At 33.3% G+C, this 23447-nt stretch overlaps 1 protein-coding gene across 1 annotated transcript in view; it reads right to left on the bottom strand.

The window, feature by feature from the left end:
* Positions 1 to 683: 683 nt before the first annotated feature.
* Positions 684 to 23447, bottom strand: part of TMCO1 (transmembrane and coiled-coil domains 1) — a 29717-nt gene continuing 6953 nt past the window's right edge. Inside the window, exons 3-7 of the mRNA XM_051999106.1 lie at positions 18766 to 18825; positions 15869 to 15915; positions 14990 to 15057; positions 12530 to 12674; positions 684 to 1342 (exon numbers count right to left, since the gene is read on the bottom strand). Coding sequence (XP_051855066.1) covers positions 1244 to 1342; positions 12530 to 12674; positions 14990 to 15057; positions 15869 to 15915; positions 18766 to 18825 — 419 coding nt within the window. The 3' untranslated portion in view covers positions 684 to 1243. The remainder of the gene's footprint in view (positions 1343 to 12529; positions 12675 to 14989; positions 15058 to 15868; positions 15916 to 18765; positions 18826 to 23447) is intronic.

Here is a 23447-nt window from a genome sequence, read left to right as displayed (position 1 = left end):
TATGTCTTACAATACTAATGGACTTATTACTTCAAATTCTCAAAATTTAGCTCTTCCAATCTGCCCTGTTCATTGTTGCCAGTTTATGTAAAACATCATTCAACATGAATTAGGTTTCATAAGAAAGACTTTGTATTGGCCTGACTTCTCCTTACAAGGTTTACAAATTGTAAAATAAATTAAATCTTCAGTTAACATTTCAACATTCTTTATCCTTAATAAGTTCTTCTTTGTGAAGATGATAAAAGATATTTTTTCTGAGTTTTAAAATGTCCTAATCTGTCTGATGTTAATACTTTAAAACCAGTCTTCTCTGTAGTATACAGGAATACAATGTAACTACAATCGTAAGAATCAAAACTAACAAAAAAGAAAGAAAAAGCATACACATAATGCTACCAAATGAGAAAAATAGCCTTTGTGAAAATCCAGCAATTTGTAATTAGGTTTGAAGGTAAGTGTGGTATGCTTTAAAGTCTGTTAGATTATAAACTATTTGAACTGCTTGATCATTCTCATAAACTCCCACATTGTGCCTGCTCTGCAAAACATTCAAATAGAGGGGAGGAAAGTCAAAAAGGTTAGGACAAAACCAGTCAAACTGTTTTATTCTTTCTATACCAAGATTCCTACTATATGCAGTTAAAACTTTCATTATTAAAGATGACACACAGTCATAAACATGCCAAAACAAGGTGTTTTTATTAGACTATAAGATTATCTTATTATGAGGTGGCACAAATTAGGTTCTCCTTAAAGGTAGTAGTCACCTAAGATTTCAGCTATGGGGAAAAAAAAATTATCACAAATCAAATACTTTGAGTGTGCTTAGCTCTAACTGATTGTTTTCAGTTCATTTCCCTTTGTCTTTATACCTAGCCCATATTTCCATGGCATATGAACATACCACAACTATGAGATGGCCACACCAAAAATATTCTTAGAATATGACAAGCATAACACGGAAGATTCCTTGTTGCTCAACCACACAAATAGCACTTAAAACTTATCTAACCAACATAGACATATTTTAAAAATTTCAACTCTGACAGACAAATACAATCATTAATCTTGTCTGCTGAATGCTGTTCTCACTCCAATCAAGTAGAGGCTTGAGGCTAGCTCAGATAGTTGGGAAGTGGCCCTTGTTGCTAACAGTGCCCACTGCTCAGGACGAAATAGGAGCAGTTTGGTTTGAGTGTCTGAGTAAGTAGGAAAGAATGAAAAAGCTTTGGGTGTGGTCTCAGGAGAATTTTCCAGCTGGAGTTGGGGGACCCAGAAAGCCCCCTGCTTGCTTGGTAGCAGCTCGAGAAGGAGCAAGGCCAAGCATCTTCTGAATGTTCTGTGGAAACAAACAAAAAACCAAGAAATTATATTTCAAAATGATACCTATAGAAGGCTAAATATTTACTTCATACGTGATTTTTAGATGTAGTCAAAAAAGATTCTTTGCAGCCAATACAAATGTATCCAATGTTAAGCAAAAGTATGTTTAGCATATCCACTATGATGTTTCAGCAATTGACCTTAACTCCCCCCACTGCCTCAGCCCCGGAGAAATTTGGTACTTCCTAAGGTGGAAAAATGATTTATAAAAGGAAACCATGGTTCTCTAGAGTTAAACACCACCCACTTATCTCCACCCCCACCCTTTCACAGAAGGGGAAGCAGAAGCCCAGGAAGCTAAGTGAGTGATCAAAGTTACACAGAAGTAAATGTTACACAGAACTGGAATCAGAACCAGGGCCTCTGGCTCCTAATCCTTTTTTTCTCACTACACTAATCTATACATCTATGCTTGCAACGAGTACAAACAACTGTTTGGATAGGAAATATTTTCTGAGGTGCCAGTTTAAATACTACATAAAGTGAGTTGCCTATTTCATACATACATACACTTAGAGAAATAACAATGTTTTTCATTTTACTTTGTGGGATCTATCACAATACAGCTTCCTTTCAGGTTTGGGCTGGCCCCTGGGTCCCCTGCAACTCTCTGATAACGTGATTGTTAAACTCCTAAGAAGAAATGTTAAGTGGAAGCCCAAGGGCAAAAGGAAACCAAGTTACCTATCTCTAAAAAAGGTGCAATAATCTAAACAAAAAAGACTAGAATGTATGCCTTTTACTAACTTTTCTGGGTAAACTGCCAACTCTCCCTAGTGTTTGCTTGGTACCTGGCACATACAAGGAAATTACAAGGCATGATCCCTTGTTCTCAGAGCTTACAGTTTAATTAAGAAATGTTCACTTTGGAATAAAGCAATTATTCTAAGATATTAAGAAAACACAGTAATACCATCTAGAGTTAAAGCACACAAGTTACTGTTTAAGCACAGGACACAATGAAATGCAGCCTCTAATTCCATAGATAAGGTATTAGAACAAAACAATTGCTCTCTAAACACAGCTCTGCTACTCTCTAAATTATGGAGTCAATGGATTTAAGGAAGAGGATGGGGAGGGAAAGGGATAAAGGAAAAAACATTTTCAAGACTCAGGACTGCAATAGGAAGTAACTGACCATTAAAATTGAAGAAAAGTGGCAGATGACAGGGACAGCAGACCTCCCAAGTAAGTATTACTCTATATGCTGGTAGGACTCAAATAACTGGAATGTCTCCAGTAATTGTATTTCAAGCTGCAACTGACTTTCATATTGCAATCTTATTCTTTAGAACAAAGCTGTCTTGAATTTCTCACAAGGTAGCCCGATAAAAATCCAGGCCTCTGCTGAAGCCATTATGCTCATGCCTTTGTTAAGAGCAAAGACTTTAATGACCAACAGGATGATTTCAGAAAGGCCTGGAGAGACTTACAAGAACTGATGCTGAGTGAAACGACCAGGACTAGGAGATCATTGTATACTTCGACAACAATACAATATGATGATCAATTCTGATGGACCTGGCCATCTTCAGCAATGAGATGAACCAAATCAGTTCCAATGGAGCAGTAATGAACTGAACCAGCTATATCTAGCGAAAGAATTCTGGGAGAAGACTATGAACCATTACATTGAATTCCCAATCCCTATATTTTTGCCTGCCTGCATTTTGGATTTCCTTCACAGGCTAATTGCACAATATTTCAGGGGATGATTCTTTTTGTATAGCAAAATAACTATTTGGTCATGTATACTTATTTAATTTATACTTTAATATATTTAACATCTATTGGTCATCCTGCCATCTAGGGGAGAGGGTAGGAGGAAGGAGGGGAAAAATTGGAACAAAAGGTTTGGCAAATTGTCAATGCTGCAAAATGCTGTAAAATTACCCAAGCATATAACTTGTAAATAAAAAGCTATTATTAAAAAAAAAAAAAAAAAAAAAGCAAACTCTTTCACACTCAGTAGTCATTAGTGAAGTTGTTCTCTCATGCAGAGACTTAGAGGATATCATGCCCCACTTTATGGTAGTAGCCACATCTCTTATCGAGAAACATCTTGCAGGGAGCACAGTACAAGCTGCATTCCAACCTGAATGAGCTTGCCCAAATTCAATTCAACAAGGCCAGTGGCCTGACACTACAGTCAGGAAAGGAAAGAGCTCAGAATTAGAATATGTGGGCAATGTTAGTGATTTTTCTCTTTTAAATCACCCATTCTGATCTGACTGTTGTGTTAGTTCTTTAAAATACTTTCTGAGATGAATTTTTCAGTTTTCTGAATTGGTAGATGTAGGTTAATCCAAAAAGACAAATGGAAGAAATCAGTATTACTGATCTCAAACTTATAGAAATTAGCTTTCTTTCTCACTCCAGGAAAGTGATAAGATAGAGAACTTAAACCAATTAATTAAAAGACAGGTGAAAAATGATAAGATAAAATTGTTAGGGCTCTAAAATTTAGCTAAGGAGAGGTTTACATACATAACACATTATTTTGAATTATAAAAAGACCCATGTCTATTTCTGGATTTTCAGACAGGCTATATGTAATACATTCACTAGCAAATGAAGCTTTTTTAATCAGGAAAAAACAAAGGGAAAAAACTTCCCGATAATCATCCCTTCCCCTAAACGGGAAATCCAGAAGCACTACTCTACAGGATTTACGTTCCTTCCTCTTTTGTGAAGGGTGAGAACAAGTTATCAAGAAAAGGAAGTTATTAGTTGCAAACTAGATATTTTGGGAAGACACTGTAACTCAGGTCATGGGCAATAAATCCATTTCATTCTTTTATTCTTTAGTCATTTAGATAATGTTCATCTTTCATAACTTTCAGTTCTATTTTTTAATGCAAAGCTCTCCGTCAATGTGCTCTTCTCTAGCATTCTAGCTTTCATGTAACAGTTTTGCAACCTTTCTTTTCTTTTTTAAATATATGTGCTTCTTCTAAACACATTTCCTTATTTGTAAAATGTGTGAGATATATGAGAAAAATTAGATCAAAAGGGAAAAAACAAACAAACCCCCCCAAAAGGAGGGTTTGATTCATAATTCAGTCTCCATAGTTCTCTCTCTGGATGTGAATGGCATTTTGCATCTCAAGCCTATTAGAATTGTCTTTAATCACCATATTATTGAAAAGAGCCAAGTCCACCACAGTTGATCGTCACATTAACTTGTTACCATGTACATAATTCTCTTGGTTCTGTTCACTTCACTCAGTATCAGTACATGTAATTTTTTGACAGTCTTTTTTTCTATCTCATACTCACTTTTCACCTACAGTTCTCTATGTATCATATTATTAACCATATTTTCCACAAACTTCCAGCGGAATAAAATATCTTGGAATGTCAACTCAGTTGGACTCTTCTTATTGAAATACATTTTATAAGCTACTACTATTAGGAATTATAAGATATTGGCTTGGGGACAAAATATTCAGTCATTCGCAATCAATTCAATATACCTAATAAGATAGATTTCAATACCTTTTAGTTCTCTAAGAAAGAGAAAAGAGTTCAGTATAGAGAATGAATATGCTGATCTGCACTTCTTATATACTCTTAGAGTATATACAAGGTAACTACCACTTCCAGTTATACTCCTACTAAATAATAAAGGCCTCTAAGCTGTAACTAGGATCATTCAACCAAAGTATCTGCTTTAATATTATATGATACTTGAGATCATCTTCCAATGGTAGTCTACATGTTGAATAAAACCCAGAAAATAGGAACTCAAACATTCAATTCAGTTGGATGGAATAACTAACATAGACAAGAGGGGCAAATCCATCATTATTATTATCACTTCAAAAATGATTATTGGACTCTAGCTATCTGTCTCCTAAATAGGCACTAAAATTTCAAACCTGAATGCTTTCTTTACCTGCTGAATTCTTTCAAATCTTTTAAAATCTAACCCAAATTCCACTTTCTCCAGGAAGCCTTCCTTGATCTCTTCAGGCAATGCAGTGAATAGAAATGAACTTAAGAGTCCTGATATATTCAATCTCTTTACCAATATTGGGAAAAGGAAAGCAAGAATAAGAGAGCTTCTTCTTAAACTCCACAGTGCACTTTGTCTCATACCTCTCTAATGTAGTTGTCCATGCTGGACAACTGGAATATAAACTCCTTGAGGACAGAAAAAATATATCTTTTAAGCTGAGAATATTCAAGTAGCTAGCACAATACTCTCTACACAGAAGGCATTTAATATTTGTTGTATTCAGAAAGTCTGTATCTATGATCTAAAAAATAATTATATTCAAATGAAAATTTGAATAGTTTAAATTTTTTGAAATTATATTTTTCTACCTAGGCAGACACATATACGCATGTGTGTGTGTGCGCGCACACACACACACACACACACACACACTGTTGTAACTGACTCAATCTGAAACTGATGATTTAGAATTTAAAACTTGAACTAAAAGGATACCTAATTTTCAGAAGCAGGCATATGGTTCCTCTATCATTATTACCCTGCTAAGTGAAAGAGGTGATATTTTCAAGAGTAGAGACTTCTTTTTATATAGTGATTTATGAATATGTTCTATTAAAAATCAGCCTAATCTCAAAGAATGTAAATTAGCTTATGCCTAGGAAAAAAAACTGTTAAAAGATACTTCATCAAAAAACAAAAACAAACAAAAAAATAATCAAAATGATACTACCACAACAGATTTAATGCTGTCACTGAAATGCCAAGAGTACTTTTATAGATCTAGACAAAAAAAAATCCAAAAATTAAATTCATTTGAGATAATAAAAGATTTTTTTCCATTATTTTCTGGAAAAAATTTTTTTTAAAAAATCATGAGAAAGTAGCACTTCTAGACTTCAAATTATACTATAAATGGTAATGTCTGATATTTCTGTAAGATTTTTATATATCATCTCAGCAAAATTATCTGAAACTAGTTAGAAAAACAGATCAGGCATAAAATGGAATAAGCCCCACATGTAAAAAATGTTTATAACTGCTCTCTTTGTAGAGGTAAAGAACTGGAAATTGAGGATATGCTCATCAATTGGGGAATGGCTGAACAAATGTAATGGAATACTATTGTGCTGTAAAAAATGATGAGCAGGCAGATTTCAGAAACACTTGGAAAGACTTACATATAATACTGAGTAAAGTGAACACAACTAGAAGAACATTATGTACAGTAACAACATTGTGTAAATGATCAATTTTGATAGATTTTACTCTTTTCAGCAATACAATGCTTAACAACAATTCTAAAAAACTCATGATGGACAATGCTATCCACATCTAGAGAAAGAACAGCAGATTGAAGCATATTATTTTCATTTTTTTTCTTCTGGGTTTTCCCTTTTGTTCTGATTCTTCTTTTACACCATGACTAATGTGGAAATATATTTAGCTTATTTAAAAGAGGCAAAATTTTACTTGGAAAAGAACTCCCTTTTTGACAACAAATGATGGGAACATTGGAAAAAGATTTGAAAGAAATTAGATTTAAGATGATTACCCTACACTATTTGCCCCAATAAAATCAAAATGGGTACATGACCTAAATACTAAAGATTCTACCATTAAAAAAAAAAAAAAAACAAACCCTACAGATATTTTTCATTGGCATGACTAGAAGGAAATTCTCAAATAAATAAGAGACATAAAGATAAACTAGAATTTTAATTATGTGAAAATCATTCCCAATGAACAAGTGGTGAAAGGACACAAGCAATTTCAAGAGAACTATAAATGCTTAACAATCGCATGAAAATTGCTCTAAATCACTAGTAAGAAGAGATGCAAACTGAAATAATTCTGAAGTTTTATGACAAAGCTGGCTAACTGGAAAAAATGACAAAAAATGATAATATTTAATATTGGAGGGGCTGTGAAAAAACGGGTATATTGTTGATGAACCAATATTTTCTAACAGTGGTCCAACCATTTTGGAAAGTAATTTGGAACTGTTTTGAGAAATGACTAAAATACCCTTTGACTCAGAGATGCCACTACTAGATATATACTCTAACGAGGACAAAGACAGAAAGAAAGGCCCTAGAGACACTAAAATATTCCCAGAAACATAGTTAGGGATAGCAAATTACTGGAAATTAAGTAGATAACCAATGAATGTAGAATGGCTAACAAAATTATGCTATTTATTTTAAGAGATAATTACTGTGCTATAATAATGACTATGAAGAACAAGAGAAATTTTGTTCTTCAAAAGATATGAAGAAGATATGATTAAAAAGTGATATAAAGAAAACCAAGATAATAACAAAACACAATGGGTACATTAAAAGGAGTAAAAATAAAAAATGAAAATAAATACTGTGTAATTGGCAGTTAAGTGGCATAGTGGATAGACTCTGGGCCTATAGCAAGAAAACTTGAATTTGTGACCCTGGAGAATAACTGAAACTCTGTAAGTCTTCGTATCCTCAATTATAAAAGGATAATAATAGTACCTGCATCATTGGGTTGTAAACTCTCAATGCAGTGATTTGTTTTGTGATCAGATATTACAAGTCTATTACAATAATTTCCAATAATGGATGGCTATTAATCCCATTTAAACTAAAATAAAATCACAGCCAAAAAAAAAAAAAAAGCCTCAATTCAAAAGTCTTCTTCTTGAGAAGATTTGTTTAATTCTGCAGTTTTAACTGCCCTGAGACTGACTTAACACCTCTGGTGGAAATTGGCACAGCTGCCACATCCCTTGAGAGGTCTCTTAAAATTCACAAAAGGAAAACAGTTGTTATCTGAAGGTCAAGGCAAGTTAATCACTAAACTTTAAGGAAGTAAACAAAAGCCAAAGAAAAAATAAACTAAGAAAAGGTAATTAGGTTTATTTTTATATATTACATTCTCTTCAAAATATAAGAATACCTTCCTGTTCTGTACTCAGCCAAAACAAAACTAGTTATCTCTTTAAGTAGCACCCTTTGTTCTTCTCAGTGTCTATATTATTTGTCAAAATAGAGGTAAAGAAAGGGAGAAACAGAAGAAAAGAGAAAGACAAGAGGGGGGGAGAGGAGAGAGAGGGAAGGAGAGAAGGAGGAGGGAGGGGGAGAGAGAGAGAATATGAGAGAATCATCAGCAATTCTAGATTAAAATTGCTGTTTCTTACAGGTTTTAGTCACTTAAAAGAATCTAGATGGAATTTTCTCTACTTAAAAATAAAAAGAAATAGTGGCTTTGGGGGAAAAGGGAGGATTTTTTTCCCCCTTTTTTCAGTGTGAAACTCCAGTCTTTTGTTTTGGAGCTTTAGTTCACTTGACTCCTTCTGTTAATAAATACGATTAAAATAAAAAAAAAAAAGCTTTGAATATCTTAAGTCTCTAAATTTGCTGTTTTTAAAAAAGTAATTGTATGAGAAAAGGTAAGAATAAGATAAGATAAGAATTCATTATTTGATAAAAACTGCTGGGAAAATTAGGCATGGACCCACACTTAACACTGTACACCAAGATAAGATCAAAATGGGTCCATGATTTAGGCATAAAGAATGAGATTATAAATTAGAGGAACATAGGATAGTTTACCCCTCAGACTTGTGGAGGAGGAAGAAATTTGTGACCAAAGATGAACTAGAGATCATTATTGGTCATAGAATAGAAAATTTTGATTATATCAAATTAAAAAGCCTTTGTACAAACAAAACTAATGCAAACAAGATTAGAAGGGAATTAACAAACTGGGAAAACATTTTCACAATTAAAGGTTCTGATAAAGGCCTCATTTTCAAAATATATAGAGAATTGACTCTAATTTATAAGAAATCAAGCCATTCTTCAATTGATAAATGGTCAAAGGATATGAACAGATAATTTTCAGATGATGAAATTGAAACTATTTCCACTCATATGAAAGAGTGTTCCAAATCACTATTGGAATATTATTGTTCGGTAAGAAATGACCAACAGGATGAATACAAAGAGGCTTGGAAAGACTTACATGAACTGATGCTAAGTGAAATGAGCAGAACCAGGAGATCATTATACACTTCAACAACGATGCTGTATAAGGATGTATTATGATGGAAGTGGATTTCTTCGACAAAGAGAAGATCTAACTCAGCCCCAATTGAGCAATGATGGACAGAAGCAGCTACACCCAAAGAAAGAACACTGGGAAATGAATGTAAACTGTTTGCATTTTTGTTTTTCTTCCCAGGTTATTTTTACCTTCTGAATCCAACTCTTCCTGTACAACAAGAGAACTGTTCCGTTCTGCATACATATATTGTATCTAGGATATACTGTGACGTATTTAACATGTATAGGACTGCTTGCCATCTGGGGGAAGGGGTGGAGGGAGGGAGGGGAAAAGCTGGAACAGAAATGAATAGAAGGGATAATGTTGTAAAAAATTACCCAGGCATATGTTCTGTCAATAAAAAGTTATAATTATTTATAAAAAAAAACCCAAAAAAACAAAAAAACTGTATATGTCCCAAACTCTAAAAAAAAATTATTGGATTATAAATCACATTGCTCAATATCTTTTAATATATAGCTCATTCCTCTCTCACTGTGTTAACTAATCTGAGCTGATTGCCATCCCATGGGGACATCTATTCTCTGAAGAGCATATAAATTGAGTTTATCACCACTATAAGATGGCCAGATGACTACTCTTATAAAAAGCATTGGTCTTATTAATAAAATGATTAAACTGCACAGAAAAAAAAAGTTAAGTTACTATTTCAGTATTTGCTTTAAGATCTGTATCTAGAATCAACAGAGATCTAGAGAGACCTCAAATGACACTGAGACCAAGTCTATCATTTAGCAAAAGCTAATAATAATGGTATTCTGTTGCACATCAATGTTTACAGAGCTTTCCATGTCAACTCATCTAATCTTTACAAACCAAGGAGGTAAGTACTATTATTCCCATTTTATAAAATAAAGAAGCTAATACATACAAAACTTCAATGAGTTGCTCAGGATTACATAGGTAATAAAGCTCTAAGGTTATATTTAAACTCCTATGTCCAAATCTAATGGTTTAAGTACTGGATTACCTGAAAGTGAGACCCAGGAAGGCTGGGTACACATTAGCATGAAGGAAGGATTTGAATGCAGAACTCAACTCTAGAGCCAGTGCTCTTTCCATTGTATATCACTGTCTTCTAGTAGCACTAAATTTTTGAAGCTAAGTGTAAGACTATATCTATTCCTAATTAAATTTCATCTTATTAGATTCAGTCTTTTAGCCTGTCAAAATTTCTCTGGATCCTGGTTTTGTCATTCATGGTCTAGATTATTCCCTTTACACTTTTTCTCAACTTCTAACAATGTCTTCACTCAAATTATGAATAAAATATTGAACTAAACTAGATTCAGGCCAGAAATCCCTAGTAACTCTTAGAAATCTGTTCATAATGGCATCAACCTACTGTTATAAACTGGTACTAACTGTATTATTGATATTAACCTATGTAATGGACCTAGTAATTCAATTAGTTCAATATCCATTTATTGGAATTATCATCTGCAACAACACCATGATGGACTTCAAATGTCTCAATGAAACTTAGTTACACTATATTTTTTCAATCCATCAATTTGGCTAAAAGAAGTGAGATTGGTTCATGGGATCCCGAAATTTCTGAGCTGGAAGGATCCTCAGCAGCCATTTAATTCAACCTGTGCTATAATGGAATCTCTATTATCAGAGAGCTAGACAAGTGACCATATGACCTCTGTCTGAAGACATCTAAGGAGTAAAAATGAACCATATACCAATGCAATTCCACTCCACTCTTGGACAATTCTAAATTATTAGGAAGTTTTTCTGGAAATAGAGCCTCAATTTCTTTCTTTGAGACATTTCCTCATTGCTCCTGGTTCTGCCTTCTAGATTTAAACTGAATTTAAAACCAATCTTTCTTTCACAATGCTCTTTCAAATACTTGGAAACAGAAATTACATTGCCACTCCCTTCAATTATTTTCTTAAGCAGGCTAAAAATGTCATCTTCTTCAAAATGATTCTGAATCGCAGTCTGTCATCATTCTAGTTATCCTCCTATGCTTTTGCCCTTCTTAAATTGTAGTATCCAGACAAGAAGAGGACTGTGACTTCACTGGTATAAGAAGTTGTCAGATGAGGACACTTTCACTATACTAAACCAGATTGGCCACTTCTCTACACCTGCAGTCCTGTAGAGTTGCCCAGATCATTGAGAATCTGTGACTTTTCGGGTACCATATAATAACCAGCATGTGACAAAAGCAGGACATAAAAGGTTTTGTGACTTCACAGCCCAACTCTACAGTGACAAGCTACCTCCATAGACTGCGTTACTAGAACAGAATACCATTCTCCAAATATTGTTAAACCAGGGCAGAAGTCAGAGGACCAGAATTGGCTTTTTTTGGCTGCCAGTTCATAATGACTCCTACCTCTTTTCTTTTTTTGGGTACTTTTACTATTCAAAGAACAGTCTAGCTGGGGTAGACTCTGAGAACCACATCATGTTTATCAGTATATAGTTTGTAGAATCTACTGTACTCCTCCATAAAAACTGGGAAACTATTTTTATGTCTCCAGGATTCCTCAAAGATAAATTGCCCAAGCTCCTTTATCACCATGGGACGTAACAATTGTGTAAAGCTAATTAGATCTAGCATCAGGAGAGAATGGAGCTCAAATTTCACCTCTGACACTAATGATCTGTGTAACTGTGGGTAAATTATTTAAATTTTATGCCCATGTATAAAGAGGACCAGCCTCATAAAATTGTTGGAAAGATCAAATGTGACTGTGTTGTGTGTATGTGTGTGTGTGTGTGTGTGTGTGTGTGTGAGAGAGAGAGAGAGAGAGAGAGAGAGAGAGAGAGAGAGAGAGAGAAAGAACTCGGTAAACTTCAAAGTGCTACATAAAGGTAGAAACAATAAATACAGATTAATTAAGCTTTGTTAAGTACTTATTATATAGAAGGCACCATATCTAAGGAACTAAGGACAAGCGTTCATTCACTTATTTTGTTCATTCATTCATAGGTTGGGATCATAAGGTCATAATTCATTCTACTAGGAACAATGGATATTAAGTGACCAGTTCAAGGTCACAAAGGTAGTAAAAATCAAGCCACAGAACATAAAGGTAGGTCAAGATTGTAAATACTCACCTGTCTGATAGACATAGTACAGAGTATATAGAGGAAGATGAAGGAACAGTCTGTATAATCTTCCCCCAACAGATTTCGATGAGATAAACCTTGGATGTAGGAAAGAGGAGTGAAGGGAAGCTTTGCCACCACCCTGCCATCAAATCTAGGAAGAAAAAAACAAATGAATGTTATTTTTGGATGACAGAGGAGATTCCAAGTTCAGATGAACTCTTGGGACAGAGACTACATTTAGGTTCTTTGATTTCTGAAATACAAAGAAATGGTGATCAGATGTAAGACCTAAATTAAAGTACAAGGATAAAAGGAAGAGTTTGGATTATTTCCATGACCCTTTCCTAAACCATGAAATGAAGGGATTGATAAAAATCTATTTCTTCAGGGACTTATCCAGCAAAAAATATATTTTCCAAGTCCTCCAGATCAATGTTAAAAATGTATTTCCAAATTGAGAGGAATATTAGTCCTAAGAATAGATATTTCAGGTGCTGCATGTTTTCTGAGACAAACAGTACATAAATGACAGTGGTTATCAGGCAGGGTGAAGAAGTAAAAAAACAAACAAACAAAAAACAACAAAACCACTGGAAAGTTGCTGCTCATGAATTAGACATTTTTGCTAGCAGAAAATAGCTGCAAAAAAACACACATTGCATCCTAAAACTAGAGGGAACTTAATTAAAATTTTTTTAATTTTGATAATGAAGATGAGACATAGAGCTATTCAAGTTGAAAGTGTCCTTTGGAGAAACCAACTCAGAATTTTAAAGCTAGAAAGGATTGTAGATATCATTTAGTCAACCTACTTCATCATTTGACAGATGAAAAAATTGGGGTTCAAACATTTCATACATGGCCACATAGACAGCAGCAGGGACTAGCCTAGATCCTAGGTCTCTTATCCCCAGTTCAGTGTTACAATAGAGTATAATTAAATTAGGTAAAGAGATAACACTTTCCAAGATAATTAAAAAACTTACTAAGGAAAAACTTACTAAAATTCAAAAATTCTAGGTTAGGCTCTAAGCTTATTATCATATTGAGTAAGCTATTTTAGATCTCTAAGCCTCATTTTGTTTCCATGTATATAGATCATTCTTCTACTCTATTTCCTAGACATAAAGAGAGAATTAATATACAGATAATATATTTTGAACCTTCACTCCACACTTTTTGTTTTGCTAAATGTTGCAGTAAACATAGCAGAAGATTTAGAGATGCGTAGGGCAATTAAAAAACAAACAACAAAAAATCAGCTAGTCCAATCCCTCACCCAGTGAATACGGGATAAAAGAGTTGAAGCAACCTGTCACACAAATAGGAAAGTGTAGAAAATAGAAAGTGTAGAAAGGGGAACATTCCAAAAATACAGGCTTACAACCAAGAATAAATTACCTTGAAAAACTAAGTATAATCCTACAGGGAAAAATTTAATGGAATAGAACTCTTTCGAGGTATTTCTAATGGAAAGATTTGACCTGAGAATGAACTTTGACATAAAAACACAAGAGTCCAAAAAAACCTCAGAAAGGTAAATTTCAGAAAATTGAAAGAGACTGTATGATTGACATTTTCATAAGAGGATAATACCAAGCAACTGTCCTTTCCTAACCATAATGTCTTAAAGGATACTTAGAAATTAAGAAAAGCAGATCTGAGAGTACATTGATTGTTTTGAAAATTTTTAATGAGAAAAGAAAAAGGATGGGTAAAGAGGAAGTTGGGAAATTTAGAATCAGAATTACCTTATCTCTGACCTGGAAGAAGGGGTCAGCATACATACCTAGAGTCTGATATAAAAAGGGATGAAATTCAGCAGGAAAAGAGGTGGGGAAAGAGAAGGAAGGTGATTCGAGAGAGAGACTATTAAAAAGGAGGGAGAGTGCCAATAAATATACTTCCAAATTGGAACAGAAAAAAGAATTGGAAACTAAAAGAGATTATCAATGCCCATCAACTAGAAGAATGACCAAACAAATTATAATATGAATGTAATAGGATATTATTGCACTGTATGAAATGAGATGATTTCAGAGAAAAGTTTTTTCTTTTGCTTCTGAGATGGAAGAGTATTAATGGTTATGAAAAAAAAAAAAGAAAGAAAAAGAGCTACTGAAATCTTTTTTAGGTGCACAGAGAGGAGAAATTCAGAAGGAAGCATAGACAGACAATTCTGAAAGTAACATATTGGATTTATTATATTCTTTACAAGGCAAGCAGTATAGAAAAGAAATTCAAGATTTTATATATACAATCCTGTCTTTGTCTCCTGGCTTGTATATATAGAAATGCTCATTTTGTGATTAAGTTCAAAACAAAAAAGCATTTTTTAAAAAAAGTTTATATTCACCTCTTTATTACTGTTTGTTTCTTTAGAATTAAAATGAAAAAGTTAAAAAAAAAAAAAAAAGGAAATGAGTTAAGTAGTTAAGCAGAAACATTTAAAGAAGGATTACTTACATGGAGTTAAACATTCCCATCAGGGCAGTAAAACAAAAGCCAATAGCAAACATAGATTTCATTCGAACCTGCAATGAGAAGAGTCACAGTTACTGTATGTTGTTGGCAATCACCAAGAAAAAAAGACTACAATTGCAATAAACACAAATTTTAGTTTGACCAAGTTTTCAACTGTCCATTATATAATGGATTTCTCTCATTTAATATAACATGAATTTCAAGCAAAAGGAGATGAAGAGAGTTGGTGAAGATTCTTCAGCAAGTTAATGAGAGCTGGCATCACAACTCAGAATTTCTCTCTTGAAGTTCTATTAAAAACTAGATTAGAAAATCAAACTATACAACAGAACTATTTAAAGGCCATTATGTTCATCCTATAAAGAAAGGCTTAAACATAGTTCTCCTTTAAAAAGGACAGATAGATAATGAAATCTTCCTTCTTATCCTGAAAATGTTAGAACAAAAAAAATTATCAATGAAAACAAAAATACCTATTACTAAGGCACTAGCAAACACAGAAACTATAATATTCTCCAATTTTCATACCAACAGGACATGATGCTCAGGGGGTCATGTTAGATAAAAGTGTTTCACTATTTTAATAATACAAAAAGTCTATTGGAAAAGAAGCAAAAATTGTGCAAGGAAGACAACTAATGAACTGTGAGTTAGTCTAAAAGGATTAATAAATTTAATAAAATAAATTTTTATAAATAATAATATATGTTCCATTTAAAACTAAATGACAAAAAATATGGCATATGACAAGAATTCCATTGTTAAAATATAAATAAATAAGGTAACTATGGGATGCTGGATGAAAGGCATAAAAGGGGAATCTATATTGTGGCATGCTGCTTTTAAGTCTAAGGCTCTTACCATTGACAGATCCCTGTTGTTATTCTTCAGTTTTTCCTCCTGCCTCTCTAAAAAGAATCAAAGCTAGAGTTAAAACAAATATATACTAAGTTTTCAAATACTTTAATCAGAAACATAGTTGTAGCTTGTCTGGCTTCCAAAATCAACAGAAACAAAGGCGAATTCCTTTTTTTTTTTTTAATACAATTGAACTGCTGATGACATTTTTCTTCTTGATACTCACTCCTCTTAGGCTTTCATGATACTACTCTTTCTAAGTTTTCTTTCTACAGGTATCTGACCACTTCTCAATTTCCTTTGCTGGATCTTCACCCAGCTCTCATCCACTAATGTTGGTGGCCCACAGAGCTCTCTTCTCTTCTCCCTCTATAATTTCATTAAATGATTTCCTCAGTTTCCATAAATTAAATTTCATTAAATGATTTCCTCAGTTTCCATAAATTAAATTATCATCTCTAAGCAGATAACTAGTAGTATGTACTTAACCAGCCTTGACCTCTTTTCTAACCTCTACTATCCCATCTCCAAATGCCTATTGGACACCCTGAATTTGATGTCATCTTAAATTTAACATGACCAAAACTGTATTCATTTTCTCTCCCCACAAACCCTCTCCTTGACTTAACTCCTCTGTTACTGTCAAAGGCACTACCATCCATTCGCTCACGCAGGTTCAAAACCTAAATGTCATGCTTGACTCTTTATTCTCTCTCACCAACAATATTCAATATGTTGCCAAGGAAAGTTGATTTTTACTTTCAAAACAATGCTTGAATATGATCCCTTCTCTTCTCTGATACTACCATTACCCTAGGGCAAGGTATCATCTCACACTTGGACTAAAGTAATGGCCTGCTGTTTCATCTCCTCGACTAAAATCTCTATTTATTACAGTCCACCCTTCATTTAGCTGCCAAAGCCAGCTTTTTAAAGTGCAGGTCTAACCATGTCATTTCCTTATTCAATAAATCCTAGTAACTCCCTATCATTTTTAGAATCAAACATAAAATCTTGTTTGGCATTCAAAGCGCTTCCTAATCTGGCCCTCTCTATCTTTCCAGTCTTCTTATACCTCAAACCCTCCAACATATGCTACAAAACAATGATAATAGTCTCTTTCCTGTTAATCACACACCTCTCTCTCTCTTTTTTAATTTTTGGTTTCAAATGCTCTCCCTCCTTCCAACCTTTATCTCACCATTAAAACTGCAAGAAATACAAAGCCCATTATAACTGTGAAGTGACAAAATACTTTTTCAAGTTATGGGAAGGGCAAAAAAATATCCTTCAATTTGTACTAAGAATCTATTAGTTTTCTATTCCAGGCACTTTCACAAGTTGTCTCTCATATGTGGAATTCTCTCCATGTTCATCTGTTTCTTTCAAATCCTAGATAAAATCCTACATTCTACAAAAACCTTTTCCTAATCCCCCTTAATTCTAGTGTCCTTTTTTGACCCCATTCTTCCTTGGTTCTCTTTAATGTGTGATCGCTCATTCTCAGTCCCTTTCCTTTGTCATCATCATCCATGCTAGCCTCTAATGAGGGGAAGGAAGAGAAGAGGAGAAGAGAGATGACTCTAGAATCTGAATAAAATCTTTTTCTCTTCTTGGTAACTTCATCAGGTCCCAAGTATTTAAGTTATTATCATCACCACATCCTGGTTTTTCTGGGTGCCTTCCGAGCTAAAAATCTTATCTTATAAAAGAAATCTTTCCCAATCCCCCTTAACTCTAATGCCTCATCTCTACTTATTATCCCCAATCATCCTGTCTATTGCTTGCTTGTACTATTATAATAGTTTGCAATCTGTAGATCCCAGGAGACTCTGAGAATAAGGAGTGTCTTTTGCCATGCTTTGATTCCCCAATGCTTACTGAATAGGTTCTTAATACTTGTTGATTGATTTGAGTTTATTTTCTTGAAATAGAAAAGCTTAGGGATAATCCAAATTAGAAATACTTGAGTGGGATTCCCTCCAATGACCCAGGTCAAAAACCTTCTACCTCTTACTGGTGATCTTTATGAATCACATAACCAATAAAGCATAAAATCATCACTTGGCAATGAAGCCTTTCAGAACTTAACAAGACTGATAATAGAATAAAAGATAGGTCTGTACCTGAAATCCTTTTCTTCATAGACCTACCAGAACCTGGACTCATGACTGACTGCCACTGAATCCAATGTTGAATGGCCCTTTGCTACATATAGTATACAATCCACCATTAAATTATATGGTTTTATTCAAGAAAGGCAACAAAGATAAAACAGACAAAACAGTAAGAGTAGATCTGGGTTCAAATCTTAGCTGAGAAGGTTTTTAAATTATCCTAAGTAGAGCATTAGAACCTTTTTTCATTTGGCCTAAGAGCTTCAAAGTTATCACTTATTATCTGCTGTCTTAAAATACTGATTAGCTGATAAATCATTCTTTATAGTTGTTTACAATACCACACACCTTAAACCTTTGACTCTTAAAACAAGTCAATAGACTATCAAGAGTCACTCACCAATTTCAGTTTTATCAACTATATCTCCAAGTTCTCCACTCTAGCCAGTGAAAGCTATGGCTGAATTGAAGAAGATTTATCAATGAGACTGCAAAACTACTTAACAGCGCAAGATGAAATCTCTAGGAGGGTTTAATCCTACTAATTAAGAGTTATAAAGAACACACATTAGTATTTCAGCAAAACCAAATGAGAATTAACTACAAATCCACAATCTCAAAGATAAATAAAATATACTAGAAGCAATCCTACAAAGAACCTTCAATTATATGCAAAAACCAAAACTAATATCTTATCTTTATCAATTCTGTTCATATATCTTCCCTCCACTTTTATCTTTGAAGCATTTAATTTATTGTGCAGAGACCATATTCTAATCTTACCTATTTTCTTCTTTTGCTGACGGCCAGCTGACTCTGTTATTGTTTCCTTCTTCTTTTCCACTGAAAACAACAAAGCAAAAGTAGTTAAGAGAAACAAAGGATCACTTATGATAAAGTAAACTATTAACTCTTTATAATCATAATGATGGACAAAATGGACAAAGCAGCACCAATGTCCAGATCATCTTTTGATGGCTTCAACTATATGAGAAAGTAAGAATCCACAAGCAAAAGTGCTAGAAATAATTATCTTCAGAAAAGTGACATATATAATTAGAGCCCAAATTTTGTGATAGTTTTCAGACTATTAACTATCTAGTTAATAAGAGGAACTGTGACCTACTGGGAAGAGCAATCAGTTTGGAGTCAGGTCAGAGTTCCAATTAGAGTTCTACCTTCTACTTGTCAAATAACATGGGTCTTAAAACAAATATGACCTTCACCTTCTATCCCCATTCCACCCTAAAATATCAATGACTCTATGAGTTAAGATACAAATTCCTTGTGCTTCAAGGCCCTAAACAATGTGATTCAAACTTACAATTCCAGCCTACTCCCTTTCATACACATTATGTTCTCAGCCTAACTGGTCTACTAGCCACCCTCCAATCTGGTTCTACCTTCTCCAACCGCCATACGTTTATACAGATAGCCAATCTAACTCAACATACCAGTCCCATATTACCAATTACCTACTAAACATCTCTATCTATATGCTCTGCAATCAACTTAAACTTAACATGTCTAAAATAAAACTTATCTTTTCTTCCAAACCCTCCCCTCTTCCTAGCTTCTCTATTTTTGTTCATGAGATCATTATCCTTCAAGTCACTCAAGTTTATAAACTGTGACATCATCTTTGAATCTTTCTTTTCTCTTATATCCCACATTTAGTCAGTTTTCTTTTCACAACTTACAGACATCCATCCCCTCCCTTATCTCCATTCACACAGCTACCACCCTAGATAAGGTATTCTTCACCTCTTGCCTTGCAATAATTTTCTAATTAGCCTTATTGTCACAAGGCTCTTCTCTTTCCAACTCAACTTCAGCCTGTCGACCAAATTGATATTTTAAAATCAAATTTTTTAATCATTAAGTTCTAGAGGAGGCATTAGCGTCTCAGAAAAGATACAAACTCTTGTTTTTTTTAAAAATCCTTTACTCTGGCTCCAATCTCCCTTTCCAAATTGATTGCATTATCACTTATAGTTAACTGGCTTTCTCTCTATACATATTAATCAACCTGTCTCCAAGTCTGCACAATTCCTGGAATAAATTCTCTCCTCATCTCTACCTGGTAAAACTCTAGAGCTTCCTTCAAAACTCAAGTTTTAGTGACACCTTCTAAATGCATATGTCAATAAAAGAGAGAATGAGATTAATTGGCATGAAACTAAAAAGCACAAAAACAACAAAAAACTAGAAAAAGAATATTTAAAATCTAATAAGCACAAAAAAGATTAATAAAGTTGAAAGTAAGAAAATCATTGAACTACAAATAAATCCAAGAGCTGGTTTTATGGGGAGAAGGGGAGAACAAGGTAATAGATAAAGCACTGATTAATTTGATTTTAAAAAGAAAACCAGATCACTAATATCAAAAGTGAAAAGGATGAATGAACCACCAATGAAGATGAAATTAAAGCAACTACTAGGATTTATTTTGTCCAATTACATGCCAATAAAATTGATAATCTAAGTGAAATGAACACATACAAAAATATAAATTGCAGATTAATGGGAGAAGAAATACAATATTTTAAAAACTCTATCTTAGAAAAAAGATATTGAGTTCCCTTAGAAAAAATCTCCAGGACCAGATGTATTAACAAGAGATCCAGTGAATACAATATAAACTATTTGAAAAAATAGGCAAAGAAATTGTGATACAAATATGGTATTGATAAAGTAGGCAGAATAAAAACAGAGAAAGAAAATTACATATAGTTTCCTTAATGTATATTAATGCAAAAATATTAAATTAATGCTAATAAGGAGATTAGGTAATATAACACCAGGATCACACACTATGACCAGGTAGAATTTATACCAGAAATGCAAGACTAGTTCAATATTAGGAAAACTATCATCATAATAGATTGTGTCAATAGCAAAACCAACAAAAATCATATAATTATATAAATAAATGCAGAAAAAGCTTTTGAAAAAAAACAATATCCACTCCTGTTTAAAAAAACTAGAAAGCATAGGAATCAACATAGCCTTTCTGAAAAAGATAAGTAGTAACCATCTAAAATCAAGAGAAAGCATTATCTGGAATAGAGATAAACTTAAATGTTCCCAGTAAGATCAGGAATTTTAAAAAGCTGTCCATTAACACCCCTAATATTCAACATTGTACTAAAATTGCTAGCTATAGCAATAAGACAAGAAAAAGAAATTAAAGGAATAAAAATAGGCAATGAAAAACAAAACTAACATCCTCTGTAAATGACATAATAGTATATACTTAGAGAACCCTTGAAGAATGAATTGAAAAATTAGTTTAAAAAGTTAAACTTCAGGAAAACTGCAGAATACAAACCCACATAAATTATCAGTACTTTGAAATACTACCAACAAAACCAATTAGCAAGAGATAGAAAGAGAAATTCCATTTAAAGTTAACTGCAAACAACATAAAATACTTGAGAGGCCTTCTGCCAAGACTAAGTCAGAGATTATATGAACACAATTACAAAATTTTCTCCCACAAAATAGAGATCTAAACAACTGGAGAAATATTAATTACTCATGGATAGACTGAGTCAAAACAATAAGTGACAATTCTAATTTAATTTACTTATTCAGTGACATACCAATGTACCAAAGAATTATTTTATAGAGTTGAAAAAATAGTAACAAAATTCATTTAGAAGAACAAAAAATCAAAAAGTTTATTCAAGGCAAACAATGAAAAAAAAAATTAACGAGTAGCCTAGAAGTTCCAGATTTCAAGTCATATTGTTATTGTATATAGTAATGAATAATTATAGTAATCTAGTGTTTGATAAGCCCCAAGATTCAAGATCTGGGGGTGAGAATTCATTTGACAAAAATTGCTGGGAAAACTGGAAAGCAGTTTGGAAGGAACTAGGTATTTACCAATATCTCATACCACATAGCAAGATAAGGTCAAAATGGATAAATGATTTAGACATAAATGGTGATTTCATAAGTAATTCTGGGGAGCAAGAAAAAAAGTGACATCAATAAATATAAACATAATTAAAACTTTCAAAGTTTTGTTCATCATAATTGTTATTTTTGAGAGAAAAACAAGATACAATTACCCAGAATTTATCTTGGCTGCCTAAAAAGAGAAGAGTGAAACAGGAGGTTGAGGAAGGTTTAAAAAATATAACATAAACAGAAATTAAATCTTTTGGCAAACCAAGATCTTGAGATTTTGGAGTTCAATTAGCCAGTTGACTTTCAAATTCTGTGATAATGCTATCCTTCTAATTTGGTGTTTCTATGTTCGAATCCCAAACCTAAAGGCAGTATCCAGACCCATACATTCTTTCACATAAGTGATAAAATATTTCTTGGAATTTTAAGATTACAGAGAATAATTTGAAAAGTAGTCTAACAACATTACCCTGGCTCACTATAGTAAGGAAAGTATGTATAGCACTTCCTCATTTGACAAAACAAGCTACTCTAGAAGTTGTCTTAAAAGAATTTGGAAGCTCCAATTTCTTGGATATCACAGTATTCAACGAGGAGTGATAAGCAGCAGAAAAAGAAAGCTAAGTGCGGTTTCATGCCCAATACCTGTTTTTTTTTTTTTTTTTTTTTTTACTAGATTCAAAACCCTTTGTAATAAAGAGATTAAAATGCGATAAACAGATCTGCTGAATGGAGCTACATATCTAGATAAAAGACATCTGTTTAAAAGGATTGGTAATTTACATTATGTTGGTTCAACATGTATCTTCCTTATGTTAGATTTGTCTATTAATTCACATATATTTCCTAAAGGCCAAAGAATTTTGTCTGCTCAATTTTCTTTAAACTTTTTTTTTTAAAGCACCTAGCTATATTCATTAAATTTAAGTAACCAGACTTAGATAACCTGCATCCCAGTAGACTGAAAGAGCTTGTGGATATAATCACTCAGAGCAGCTAGAAGAGTTATAGAACCAGGACAAGACCTGAAAAAATGTGACCCTCATTTCAAAGAAGGGGAGGTGGATTCATCATTTCCTCTATATTGGTGGGGGGGAAGGAGGGAGGGCTATACTTCAATTCCCATACACTATTCATTTTAATACTCATTATTAAAGAGCTGATTTATGAGAACCTACAAAGAAAAGCTGTAATTGTGACAGCCAGCACAAATTTGATAACAAGATAAGCTTTGTTTTACACAAATAATGGATGTTACTGTGCCATAAGAAGACAAATACGAATTCAGAGAAACATAGAAGACTTAAATGTACTAACATGGAATGAAGTAATAAGCAGAATTAAAAACTAGGACAGCAAAATACATAATTACAACAATGTAAATAGAACAAAAGCAAAAATCCTAAATGATATATAATAATAATGACCAGGCTTTCAGAGAAAATAATAGCTAACATTTATAATAGTGTTTACTCTGGTAAGCAGGTGTTATTATTATCCCCATTTTATAGATGAAGACATTGAAGCAAACTGCAGATAAGTGAGTT

The sequence above is a fragment of the Antechinus flavipes genome, chromosome 4 (assembly GCF_016432865.1).
Source record: "Antechinus flavipes isolate AdamAnt ecotype Samford, QLD, Australia chromosome 4, AdamAnt_v2, whole genome shotgun sequence".
Lineage (NCBI taxonomy): Eukaryota > Metazoa > Chordata > Mammalia > Dasyuromorphia > Dasyuridae > Antechinus > Antechinus flavipes.
This window is presented reverse-complemented; position numbering and strand designations above follow the sequence as displayed.